Below are 13993 nucleotides of genomic sequence, written 5' to 3' on the forward strand. Positions count from 1 at the left end.
CCACGCAATGCTCGTGGTGTGCAGATTTTTTTTTTTTTTTTTTCCCCGAATGTTTCTATCATCCAAGGGAATGAATGCACTGTATCTCCCTGAAGTGTTAATATAAGAATGAACTTACAAAACATTGTAATATGTGAAAAATAACATAGGTATATATATTAAATACATAACACTTTTTGTGAAACCCAGCTGTAATTTTACAATAAACATAAAACCCTTATATACACTAACTTTTTAAGAAACATTTGTGTAGTAATCATCAATGAACATAAGTAGATAAATGGAACAAAAAACAAAAAAGACCTCAATTAATTGAAATTTGAGCACTGGGTACAAAAGTAGAAAGCCGTGGCTGTAGCCATTGCACCACCGCATCAGTGAACTTGTTATTTATGCACTAAAAGGAATATAATGCTCCAAAATTTTTGGCAACAGATATTGGTCTAGTGCAAAAAGAGTAACGAAATTCAAATATCTGGGAGAAATAATTCAAGAAAATGGTTTAGACAAATCTGTAGTAGAAGAAAGGGTACACAAGATGGAAAGAGCATATGGTATCACAAATAATTTTTATAACAAAAAGTGTATCTAAAAATCTTAAAATAAGGCACTACACTACAGTGGTGAAACCGGAATGCTTATATGCAAGTGAATGCCTGGTACTAAACTATAGATTAGGTATGTATCGACAAGAAAAGGTTCCACCTTATCAGTATTGTATATACATAAGTGAACTATCAACACGGAAATGAAACTAGTAAATAAAGATATAGATTAGATAAACTTGAGGTACAAGAAAGGAGAATCATGAGCAAAATCTTAGGCCCTGTGAAAACAACAGAAGTATGGAAATTAAGATCTAATGATGAAATATACAAGAACATAGAAAACATAACAGAAACCACCAGAAAAAGGAGATTGCAATTTTTTGGACATATTTACAGAATGGATGATTCCAGATTAACAAAAAAAGATTTTCAAGTACCTTTGGGACAAAAAGGCAACAACTAGCTGGATTCAAGAAGGAAAGATTTAGAAAGAAATAATATAAGGGAAGAAGAAACTATGGACAGAGAAACTTTTAGAAAGAGGGTAGTAAGTAAGGAAGGATTCCAAGGAAGATTGAACAAGAAGCCTGGTACGAAGTGGTCCGAGAACAGAAGGAAACAGCATAGTGAAAGGATGAAAGAATATTGGAAGGAGCGGAAGAGAAAACAACAAAGTATGAAGAACTGAATTGAAAACGGCACGTGGTCCTTAGCAGGCCTCATCGGAAAGAAGAAGAAGAAAGCACGTCGGAAACTTCTATCGTATTTTCTTGGAAATGGTCCAGTGAATACGGGTAAGCCGAAACATGTATTCACTTATTTTGACCCCTCTTTCATTCAGCAAAGTTTCTGGGAAATTGGGTTGTTACATTTAGCGGGTTTCCCTCGAGAGTTTAATATTGACAGCTGGAAAGGAAGAAGATAAGGTTAATACAAAAAATGACTTTCTTTTTCCAAAAAGAAACAGAATGTAAAAAAGAAATATTTATTTTTATGGTAACACTATAACACTGGTCATGAAATTCATGCATTGTCATTCACTCCTCTCTGAGCTCAGAGCATCCTTTAGTTTTCAAAAAAACTATCCACAATATTAACAGCGTATCTCCATTTTCTTTAAGTCTCATTGAACAACAAAGTAATCACATGAAATGTTTTGCAAATCAAAGTAACAAATCTGATCCAAAACATTAGGAACTCACAGATTATTGTTGTTACTTCCTTTGCAATTTGGGGAAACTTTTATTGCCAATCACATTCACATCAATGGCAATATACATTTACTGCATTAAATATCGGATTATAAAACTCAACTTAATGATAGAGTCTATTTTAAAATGTACAACATGTATGAAAATTAATACAAATAATGTACAACCATTTAGCCAGGTCAACTGTCAATAAAATTAGACTTGATCACTTGAGGTTGAGTATCCTCAAAGTTTTGCTGAGATACTGTAATGTGCATAAATCAATATTATACAATATAAATTGACAATACAGCTCTGTTCGACCACCTCTAACATATAACAATAGAAAGAAAGGACAATCTCTTGTCACCCATCATCCCCTTCCCTCTCAGTCATATTTATGTAAACAATTTTGTTATAAAATAGTAATTGTGATCAGTCTTGCACCTCTAATATTTACAGCACCACATAATCCCTAGCTTGTTCAAATGTTTCTATGTCCACAGTCTGTTTCAGCTGCTCGAAGTGTGAAGGCCCCACTTGGTTCTGCAACTCCAAAATCTGCACAATCCAAAGTTCCAGAAAAATTAGAGTAATTTACAGAAGAGTATAAAAAAAAGTGTATATGTATTTTTCAAACCAATATTAAAAGGAATTTCCTCAGCTTTATGAAGTAATATAATTTAGGTCAGGTTAGGCTTGGTAATACAGTAAACCCTTGATTTAATACAGATTATTTGGGGCTAAGGGTTGTCTGTAAATCACAAATTTTAGTGATATTATTGACAATAAAAGACTGTCAGTGGCATTTAATATACTTTAAAGGGTACAATTTAACATACCACTTAACTCAGCTTGCTAAAAGTATCAAGTTTCGGTTACTTTCTACTATATACTGTTTCTTGATAATTGTTTAGCGTAATGTCTAGTCTACCACTTTAATTTTAATGTTAAGGACAATGTGGCCTATTATATTATAGGCAAAACCTGTCCTGTTGTTTTAACATGTAACATCGATTTTGATTTTTGATAAATCACAAAGTGTATTGAAAAGGTGGACTTCTATGAGATAATTCTTTCATGAACTGATAATTGTTATTTAAAATTGCCAAAAATGTTCATAATAAGCAGTCACCTGGATCTGACAAGGCACCCATGAAATGGATAATGTTGTCCATGATGTTCTTGAATTACTGATAATCTGGGACTAGTTGGAACATCATTATCGTCGTCGTCATCATCATCATCATCAATTTCCCTTTGTTTACAATTTGGTAACCTGGGTCACCTAGCCAAAATTCAGTGCCATTCTCACAGACATTCTCCGTAACCTGCTTCAAAATTTCACCAAATCTTATTTTGGTTCATTTCGTGGACACTGATGACAAGACACGAGAGTAAAATCCTGGTCAGTAAGATTAAATTTTTAAGAAGTATGATAGGAAAGACAAGAAAGGACAGAGTAAGAAATGAGGCTGTTAGGAAAGAAACTGGAGTGGAAAAGCATTCTGAAAGAATGGAGAGAAATAAACTGAGATGGTTTGGGCATGTTAAGAGGACAGAAGACAGAAGGATACATAGAGGACAACAGAGGCTGACTGAAGGAGAACAAGAGACAAATCCAGACTAATTACTATGATATTACCCTGAATATCTCATATAATCACTCCTCATGTTTCTGGCTCTTTAAAATACCATGTAGATTGCCTTGCACATAATGAATACCACAGTTGCTTCCATATTGATTTGTGACTTGAAATGACTCAAGAATGTATTGGTCCACCTTTACAATACTAATCAATTGTGACACTAACTGTATCCACCTCTATAATACTGCAAATTTGTAGTTTATAAGATGATCTGGTACAAACTAAAAAACAAGCATCCTAGCACAACCTTTCAAACAATTTGGGCTTTTCTGCCTCAGGTGCATGTTTATTTTCCAGAAAGACAAAGTAAGCATTACTATCAACAACTCAAAACTTTAATTTCATATGTATCATCTTTGACACTGCCAGCACAAATAAAAATATCTAACCCTCTTTATTAAATTTGTAGAAACATTTCTCATTGAAGATTACAATTGAATTTTGACCTGCCAGCTACACTTTGCTGGAATTCTATTGAACAGAGATCATGATGAACCGATCTCAGACAGAAACAAATCAAGAACTCGACACTTCGTATTTTTTCTGGTGGTGCATGGTTGTCACTATAAAATTTGCACCACCAATATGACACAGGATGCATTTGTGAACCGCGTGGGAGATACCACATTCTCAAATGTTGAAAACGAGATAAACCAATTATACAATTTATCAAAGATTAAAACTATTAATGTGCCTGCACAGTTTGTGTGCATTTCATTAACAATAATAACCCTCTTTTTGTACAAAATTTTACAGTGGTGAAATCAGGCCATTTTAATTCTGCACACTATTTGTTTCATGCTCCTCTACATCACGGTTAGGTAATGTGGCTTTACGTCGTACCAACACAGACAGGTCTTAGGGCAACGATGGGATAAGAAAGGCCTAGGAGTGGGAAGGAAGCGGCCATGGCCTTAATTTGCCTGGTGTGAAAACGGGAAACCACGGAAAACCATCTTCAGGGCTGCCGACAGTGGGATTCGAACCCACTAACTCCCGGATGCAAGTTCACATATATATTTAATGCCGTAAATGATTATGATGAGTAAATCACCCTTAATGTTGACAGTATATTGTTTTACCATTTGGATTTTGTGTAATAAAAATTTGTTTGGGAATCATTCAAAATTAAAATATTTTGTATAGTACTACTCCTAGAGTTACGTGTATCATGCTATTTTTAACAAATTAAGAGTGTAATAAAATTCAAACTATCACGAAAGTAATACTTTATTAAATTAAATAACACGATATGCCTGTAAAATTCAATTAAAAGAGAAGTCAAAGAGAATACACTGTATTTCACTGGATAATTAAGGTACTCAACAGTCTGTGGATTGTTGACGATTGTTGCTGCATTCCGACGAGATCAAAGAGTACATGCACATGGTAGTTGTGTAAACAAATATAAAAATCAGCTATTACATTTTTTTTTTTTTTTTTGCTAGTGGCTTTACGTTGTACCAACACAGACAGGTCTTATGGCAACGATGGGATAAGAAAGGCCTAGGAGTGGGAAGGAAGCGGCCATGGCCTTAATTTGCCTGGTGTGAAAATGGGAAACCACGGAAAACCATCTTCAGGGCTGCCGGCAGTGGGATTCGAACCCACTAACTCCCGGATGCAAGTTCACAGCCACGCGCCCCTAACCACCGATTACTTTATTCTGATAATTTGTAGTCGAAGTTCCCGGCATACTTTGTACTTTGCACCTTCGTTTATTCATCGAGTAAAAGTTATTAATCAAAATCCTATATCCCAATAATATTGCCGTTCAAGCCCCCGGCATAGTTTTGACAGAAATTATTGTAGACAACCTCGTATTTTTTTATTCTCCGTCCCGCATAGTAGGGAAAAATAATAGTAATCCACCAGCGGTAAAAATCACATAACCACATTTCAGTTGAGAATTGTAGTGTAGATACGGTATATGTAGATACTACCGCATCTTGCCTGCTATATTCCTGTGTATCTTTCATGTGTATCATAGTACTAATAATAATCTGTGTAAGCATTTAGCTTTGTTGGTAATCTTTGAGTAGTTCTTGCAAATTTCAAACTTGCAATTTTCATTTCTGTTTGTGCTTAGTAGTAGCATACAGTATTGTAATTAGTATTCATCTGAACGTAGTTTAAAATTATTGTGGTATACTGTACAGTAGTATATGAGTAACATCTTATTAGAAATTAGCATGCTTATTCTATTATTGTAATATATTTGTGTAGTATAGTAGAGGTATCCATAGAAACTCCCTTACTAGAATTCTGTAGTTGTAATTAGGATAGACTTAACAGCAGTTTTTATCCTGTTAATGTGTTGTAGGGTACACAGAGTACGACTAAATAGTATTGTAGTGTATTATCAAAGAATAAAACAATATAACACTATCTTTTGCTTTTACAATTTAAAAAAGTATTGTGTCCTAATTCACCATGCTGCTGGGTATTCAGCCCGAAGGCTGGTTTGATGCTCCACAGTTCTGCCAACAGCTAGCCTAGGCGTCACTGAAGAGGCATACAAGGGAAATGAGGAGTGAGGTAGTTTCCCGTTTCTTTCCTCACTGAGCCAGAAGTTGCTATTACATATCAGTCTGCCAAGCCCATTGAAATGCATGCACCAACCGACTCTATGAGCGATATTTTCGCACCATTCATAACAGGGACTGGCTGCATAGGGAATGGTATTACTAGCATCACTCATACCTCGGTCACTTTCATTTTGTCAAAGCCAAGGATGACACTGAAACAGGTAAATGAAAGTAACACATTTATTCTAGCCCATACCAGAAGACATAGTGCACTTTAAACACTACATCTTGCCAGCAAAGGCATAATTCACCATATCATATCAATGAATAAAGAAAAGTAATGAAATATTATGAAAATGATCAATACATAAAATTTTGTTGAACTCAATGAAAATACTTATATAAATTTAAGATCTTCAAGTTTTTCTTTTTTCTTTCTTATTTTTGTTCCTTAACACATCACAGACCGGGTGCCCTTCACCCCATGCACAGCCCTGTTCCCGGCCACTTTCTAACACATCTAAGCTGGAGTGCTTGCATTCAAATAAACTGTCAGAACTTCACTAGCTTTTGAAGGACTACTGTGTATTTTTCTAGTGGCCTTCCTGAATAGTTGCTGAAATGCAGGGTATTTATTGAAATCTATTTCAGCTCATAGTTTTTGGAAATACGGGTTTTTCATTAGGGGATCGGTTGGCCAGTATTCTTCCAGACATGATTTCTTCGCCTACCCTATCAATATACAGAGAGCAATATTTTTAAAATTTCCCTGCTAGTGACATTAGTCCACTTTAGTGTTTTAGGGTATACGTTATGAGAATGTGAATTCTGCTTTGTCTGTTCAGCTACATACTGAAAAAATTCCTCACCAAACATAAGTCCTGCTACTTGTCCTATGTTTCCAAATTCATTAGGCCATACCTTTATACCAGGAGCACCTTCAAAATCCTCTAGCCTAGGTTCACTGTTGTCCATAACCCAGTTGTCAGAAAACACTACATCATTTACAATATTTAGAATATTTACACCCGTAACACAATTATCAGGCTCGTTCTGCGCTACGTGAGTTCCACACCTTGAAGATAAGACTATATCCTCGTCATCACTTGAAACATTTCCGTTAGAAAATATTTCATCATTGAAATCTAAATACTCAGCATCACTTAGATATTTGGAGCCTGTATCAGCACATAATTCGCGAATAATTTCATCTTTGTCTAAACACGTGCGATCCCCGGGCGCTGCCATCTTGCATGGCTCTTCGAACTTTGGAAACATGTTGTCAAGAAATGTAAAGAAAATCTATGATATGAAGAATACTCAAAAATAAATGCGACTATCAATTGTGTAGAACCATACATAACAGAGTTCTATCACCCTTGACCTCCAAATAGTTCCTGTATATCTCAAAAGATTGCACTAAAGTTCAGTCTGCTGGGTCTGCTGCTAACATGAGATAACTCGGGAACGGTCCGCAACGCTCGGCTAGGCAAACATGAGTTTTCTCGGGATCGGTCCACATTGTGATAAATGATCATATACTAGTCTATACAACTCCAGCCACTTTTCTAGTTTTCAACTTTTGTATCTTACTGTAAATGTCATTGTTATCATATGTACATTTTAATACTTCTTTAACATTAGCCAACTCCTCTCTCTGGGTATTATCATTGTAACCAACAATCTTTACATACTGCTGAGTGAATATTTCTGCCTTTTGAAGATCCTCAAATACACACTCCACTTGTTAATTAACTCCTATGCACCTGTAAGCGGCCTGATACGCCGGGGTGCAAGGTTGCATATTGGAGACATTTGTGAAGTACAGAAAATAACCCACTGTGTAGACTAGCATATGATCATTTAAGGAACAAAAAGAAAAAAAGAAAAACTTTAGAAAAGAAGAAGAAAAACTTTAAGCCCTTAAATTTATATAAGTATTCTCATTAAGTTCAACAAAATTTTATGTATTGATCATTTTCATAATATTTCATTAGTTTTCTTTATTCATTCATATGGTGAATTACGACACAATACTTCTTTAAAATGTAAGAACAAAAGATAGTGTTATATTGTTTTATTCTTTGAACTGATATCACTGATGAAGGGAATGGATGACTTCCCGAAACATGTATGGTAAAATAAATAGTTTTCTATCATGAAATGAAATGGCGTATGGCTTTCAGTGCCAGGAGTGTCCAAGGACAAGTTCGACTCGCCAGATGCAGTTCTTTCAATTTGACACCTGTAGGTGACCTGTGCGTCATAAAGAGGATGAAATGATGATGAAGACGACACATACACCCAGCCCCCGTGCCAGTGAAATTAACCAATTTAGGTTCAAATTCCTGACCCTGCTGGGAATTGAACCCGGGACCCCTGTGGCCAAAGGCCAGCACGCTAACCATTTAGCCATGGAGCTGGACTTTTCTCATTATAAGGCAGACTCAAGTAAAACTATTTAAAATAGTTCTGTAATAGATTAATAACTGGTTCGATAAAAGGTAGTTCGGGTTATGGAAAGGTTATTCCACTGAAGCTCAACTTGTAGGATTCCAGCAAGATATAGCAGATATCTTGCATTTAGGAGGTCAAATGGACTGCATCGCGATTGACCTGTCTAAAGCATTTGATAGGGTGGATCATGGGAGACTACTCGCAAAAATGAGTGCAATTGGACTGGACAAAAGAGTGACTGAATGGTTTGCTATATTTCTAAAAAAAAATAGATCTGAGAGTTAGAGTAGGCGAAGCATTGTCCAACCCCGTAATGATTAGGAGGGGAATTCCTCAAGGCAGTATTAATAATACGTTTATTGCAGCCAATGGCCATGGAGAAACTTACATACTGATATAAGTAGATGATTACAAATTACAATTCCATTTAGTTAATTCTCAGTCTGCACAGTATTAACTCTCTTCTGAGCAGAATTTCTTAAGCGACATACGCCGGTTCTCACAAAATTGCAAGTGGTATCGATCGCATAGCTTGCCACAAAAGGAACAACTACAGTCTTCACATGGTTTAGGAATCGATCCGTGCAACAGACTTTGAAGTGAAAGCCGTGGATCGCGAACCTTGTCACAAGGTGCCTCAGCTCGTAGTTCGCTTCCTTCCAGTCACTTGTCATCATCGCGTCAGTGCTGTAGAAGTCAATCCAGATGTCTTTCTTTTTTCTCTGGTGTTCGGAGACTATTTCTATGTAAGCTGGCATGGATGGCAGTCCAAGCTGCAGGCGGAAATCTTCCAAAAGCATCGTTTTGCTGCACAACTCTTAGATCAATCTGGATGGGGAAAATTTGGAGATGCCGAGGACTCGCTTCATATACGTACCCTTAAGGCAGTATTATTGGACCTTTATGTTTTCTTATATATATAAATGATATGAGTAAAGAAGTGGTATCAGAGTTAAGACATTTTGCAGATGATGTTATTCTGTACGGAGTAATAAATATGTTACAAGATTGTGAGCAACTGAAAAATGACCTCGATAGATGGACAGCAGGCAATGGTATGATGATAAACAGGGTTAAAAGTCAGGTTGTGAGTTTCACAAACAGGAAAATTCCTCTCAGTTTTAATTACTGCATTGATGGGGTGAAAGTCCCTTTTGGGGATCATTGTAAGTATCTAGGTGTTAATATAAGGAAAGATCTTCATTGGGGTAATCACATAAATGGGATTGTAAATAAAGGTACAGATCTCTGCACATGGTTATGAGGGTGTTTAGAGGTTGTAGTAAGGATGTAAAGGAGAGGGCATATAAGTCTCTGGTAAGACTCCAACTAGAGTATGGTTCCAGTGTATGGGATCTTCATCAGGATTACTTGATTCAAGAATTGGAAGAAATCCAAAGGCAAGTCAGCTCTATTTGTTTTGGGTGATTCCGACAAAAGAGTAGCGTTACAAAAATGTTGCAAAGTTTGGGCTGAAAAGACTATGGAGAAAGGAGACGAGGCGCTCGACTAAGTGGTACATATTACCAATAGAGTTGGTCCGTTATTGGACATTATAAATTTTCCAGCTAACTCATTCCTGCTTGCCAGCGTTTTCCCCCAGCGTGCTAAATTGGGCTCATCAGTTGGTAAATAGCACACCTACCAAGATGCATGGCTAGTGCATACCGTGGAGGCCACTGCGTAGGCTACTTGGAGCCACCGGCAGTGCCAATGCACTATGAGAGACTTTATCTCATGGTTGTCTATGGAAATCAATATCTATATCATCTGATGGCCAAGCGGGAATCAATTTTTGAAAATGAGACAAAGTCTCTCATAGTGCATTGGCACTGCCGGTGGCTCCAAGTAGCCTACGCAGTGGCCTCCATGGTATGCACTAGCCATGCGTCTTGGTAGGTGTGCTATTTACCAACAGATGAGCCCAATTTAGCACACTAAGGTAAAACGCTGGCAACCACGAATGTGTTAGCTGGAAAATTTATAATGTCCAATAACGGACCAACTATATTAGTATTATAAATTTACTCATTTGGAACAAATATTTCAGGTTCCCTATGGGAATCAACATCTATATCATAAGTGGTATGTTCTGAGCTGTCAGTGGAGAGATGGCGTGGAACAACATTAGTATACGAATAAGTTTAAGTGGTGTCTTTAAAGGTAGGAAAGATCAAAATATGAAGATTAAGTTGGAATTCAAGAGGACAAATTGGGGAAAATATTCATTTATAGGAAGGGGAGTAGGGATTGAACTTACCAAGGGAGATGCTCAATAAATTTCCAATTTCTTTGAAATCATTTAAGAAAAGGCTAGGACAACAACAGTAGGGAATCTGCCACCTGGGTGACTGTCCTAAATGCAGATCAGTAGTGCTTGATTGATTGAACAACCAGCTTGTCTCCTTTTTCCCAAGTCTTCCCAGCCCAAACCTCACATTTTCGTAACGCTACTCTTTTGTCAGAAATCACCCAGAACAATATGTGCCAGTTGGCACATATCCAGACGAACAAATGAAGCGGTGCTGCATGTTGTGGTTGAAAGCAATTCTGATTTATGACAAGACTGTTTGACACTGAACGAGAGACAAAGGGGAAAGACTGAGGCTGTGGAAATGGATGCGTTATGGTGGAGCATGAGAGCTACTCACTTTGCACAACTGAGGAATGAATATTTATGAATAGAGATGGATGCAGAAGAACCAGTTATGGATAGCATCGATGCTTGAGGAGCAAGATGGTATCGACATGTCGGATGAATGGAGGAACAGCGAGGGCTACATTGTTTGATTAACTGGTCTCCACCAGGGGGAAGATGTTGAGGTAGACCAAAGGCAACCTGGAGAACAATAACTAAAGCCAAGGAGAGAAGAGGTCTAACCAAAGAAGACTGGAAGGATGGAATATGTGGCATCTGAAAACAGGCAACTGCTGAAAAGTGGAAATGTTCTGTAAATGTAAGTCACTTTCAATCACACAAACTTTGAATTGCAAAGATATTTGAAAATTGTCACACAAATTGATACTACACACACTGATATAGAAGGTCCATCGGGATTTCTGGGGACAATGTTTGAAAGGTAATTAGCTTATGAAAAGCCATGTCTCCACCAACGATCATGCTCAACTGAAAAGCCAGCATTTCTAGGCATAACCTGGCAATATAATTTCCATTGCAACAGACTTTTTTGCAGAGCTAGCTAGTGTGTCTATCTAATCCCACTCCTTCTGACAGGCTTTCCAGAGGCCATTGATAGTGCGTGGATGTCGTATTTCCTAAGGCCCTTTTTAGGAGTCCAAATGCACAGTTTCCATGAGTGACCCATCGAGTGCTTTCACCGGAATGTTAGTAAAAGGAATTGCACAGATTCCAATTTCTCTCTAAGAACAGATGAGTCAAACGAGATGTGTGGCCGGGTGCTTTATCATGATGTACCCAGAAATTATTTCTTTTAATATAATTATATATTGTTTCTAAGTTATTATTGAACTTTTATTGTTGTTTTGTATTTTGATGCTTTCAGGAAAGAAAAAGCTTAAGTATCAACTTTGATTACAATGATGAACTCAGATGAATTTCACACACGAGACAAGAGCTAAACCTTCTATAAGGAGTTAAACAGACACGTGCATAAGAACCAGAAATAGGTGTAAACTGGTATGTTTTCAGCCAATGTCAGGGCTGTAACACTTAAAAACGAGACCTTGGTTATTGTGAGAAAATAGACTTATTTCACCAAAATGAGTCATTTAACTCAAAGTTTTTGAGAGGAGAGTGGGACAAAATGCCTAAAAGCGGGACTGTCCCGCCAAATTCGGGACATCTGGTTAGTTTACATATGCATAATTATTAATGTTACAAAATACTGAATGTTTATATTAAACATTCCTGTCAACAATTAACTACAACAATACACCTCAATTCTAATGTAATAATAAAAATATTCCTTGGAGATCACAGAAAGATATTTACCTGGGCCTGGAAGTAGTCTTTAAGGACAATTGTATGTACTGGATCCTGGGATGCTAACTGTTTTCGGCGATGGTCATGTTCAGTTTCATAGTCCACATCATCATCTTGGTTAGGACTTCCATGTTCACTCAACATTAGGGAACTGGGAGGGGGAAAAAAATAATTAAAAATGGTCTACAGCCATTCTACATGCAGACAAGTTGATTCCTGTACAAATTTCAAATGATACTTACTCTACCAACAGTCCCATGTCATCAGTTTTCATTACATCATTTAAAGCTTCTGTTACATTCAACAATATTCCACAGAATTTGTCAAGAACAGTGCTGTAAAAGAGGTACAAAATCACAATTACCATACAAGGCAGCAGAAACACATAAGGTGCAGTGAGAAAAAACGAAAACTAACTTAACTAAATTTTAAACAAATTACATGACTATGCAGATGATCTTATGTGTATTCTCAATTTCATTAACTACGAGGGCAGATCAAATATAAATGGGAATTATTTTTAAAAATTTATTGCATCAATCAAAACAAATACACATATAGAGATCACTTTCCTACATAGTGTCTTGGCTTCAATACACATTTTCTCCGTCGGTTTGGTAAGTTTTTGATGCCGTCTTCATTGAAAGAAGAGGAACATATGCAGAGCCAGTTGCGCAGGAACTCTTCTACACTTGCATCATCATCGAACTGTTGTTCTCCTAGGTCTTGTTTGAGTGGTACAAACAAATGGTAGTCGCAGGGCAATAAACCTGGACTGTACTGAGGGATTCCAGAGGTGTCTGGTGAATTTCCTCCAGCTTTTCCTGCTTTAAAGCGGCAGTATGCGACCTTGCATTGTCATGGAGAAGAATGAAGTTTCGGATTGGTTGCTGGCGTCGCTTGTTGCGATACCCAGCTTTTGCTTCATCCAAAAGGCGACAGTAATAGGCTGCATTAACTGTCCTTTGTTTGTGAAGAAATCTGCCTGCGGAGCCCCAGAAAACTGCTGCAAGCACCTTTCCTGCAGATGGGCGTGTTTTGGCCTTGACAGGACCTGCTTCTTCGTCTCTTCGCTGCCACTCCATGCTTGCTTGCTTGCTTGCTTTCTTTCTTTCTTTCTTTCTTTCTTTCTTTCTTTCTTTCTTTGATTCTGGGGTGTAATGATGCACCCAAGTTTCATTGCAAGTCACAATACGGCGCAAGAAGTCCTCTCCTTCCTCCTCGTAGCAACGCAGGAGTCTCTGACAAACTTCCTGACGTAAAGTTTTTTTGTTCCTGGTCGAGGAGATGAGGAACCCACCTGACAGACAATTTTCTGGAATGGAGTTAATCTCGGATGATGGTTTGAACACTTCCGTAACTTATTCCTACAGCTAAAACAATTTTCTAAATTTTTATTCGCCGATCTTCACCAATAGTGTCATGAATGGCAACAATGTTATCTGCAGTGATGCTTGTCCGTGGTCTACTTTCATGAGGTTCATTTTCCACAGCTTCTCTTCTTGCCACAAACTTTTTAGCCCATTCATACACTCGAGTCTGCAAAAGTGTTCCTTCCCCAAACTGTGCGTGGAGCCATCTCAAAATTTCGGAATGTTCGGTGTCCTCTTTTGTGAGAAATTTGTTAATGATGCATTGTGCAACAGTTGTGTGCACT

At 37.4% G+C, this 13993-nt stretch overlaps 1 protein-coding gene across 4 annotated transcripts in view; it reads right to left on the minus strand.

Annotated features, from left to right (window-relative positions):
- Nucleotides 1–1519: 1519 nt before the first annotated feature.
- The window catches only part of LOC136858420 (importin-11), a 403457-nt gene continuing 390983 nt past the window's right edge, over nucleotides 1520–13993 (minus strand). For all 4 annotated transcript variants that reach the window (XM_067137950.2, XM_067137948.2, XM_067137949.2 and 1 more), the window contains exons 18-20: nucleotides 12579–12671; nucleotides 12346–12487; nucleotides 1520–2299 (exon numbers count right to left, since the gene is read on the minus strand). In XM_067137950.2, the coding sequence (XP_066994051.1) occupies nucleotides 2195–2299; nucleotides 12346–12487; nucleotides 12579–12671 (340 nt within the window). In that variant the 3' untranslated portion in view covers nucleotides 1520–2194. The remainder of the gene's footprint in view (nucleotides 2300–12345; nucleotides 12488–12578; nucleotides 12672–13993) is intronic.

This window comes from Anabrus simplex, chromosome 1 (genome assembly GCF_040414725.1).
Source record: "Anabrus simplex isolate iqAnaSimp1 chromosome 1, ASM4041472v1, whole genome shotgun sequence".
Taxonomy (NCBI): domain Eukaryota; kingdom Metazoa; phylum Arthropoda; class Insecta; order Orthoptera; family Tettigoniidae; genus Anabrus; species Anabrus simplex.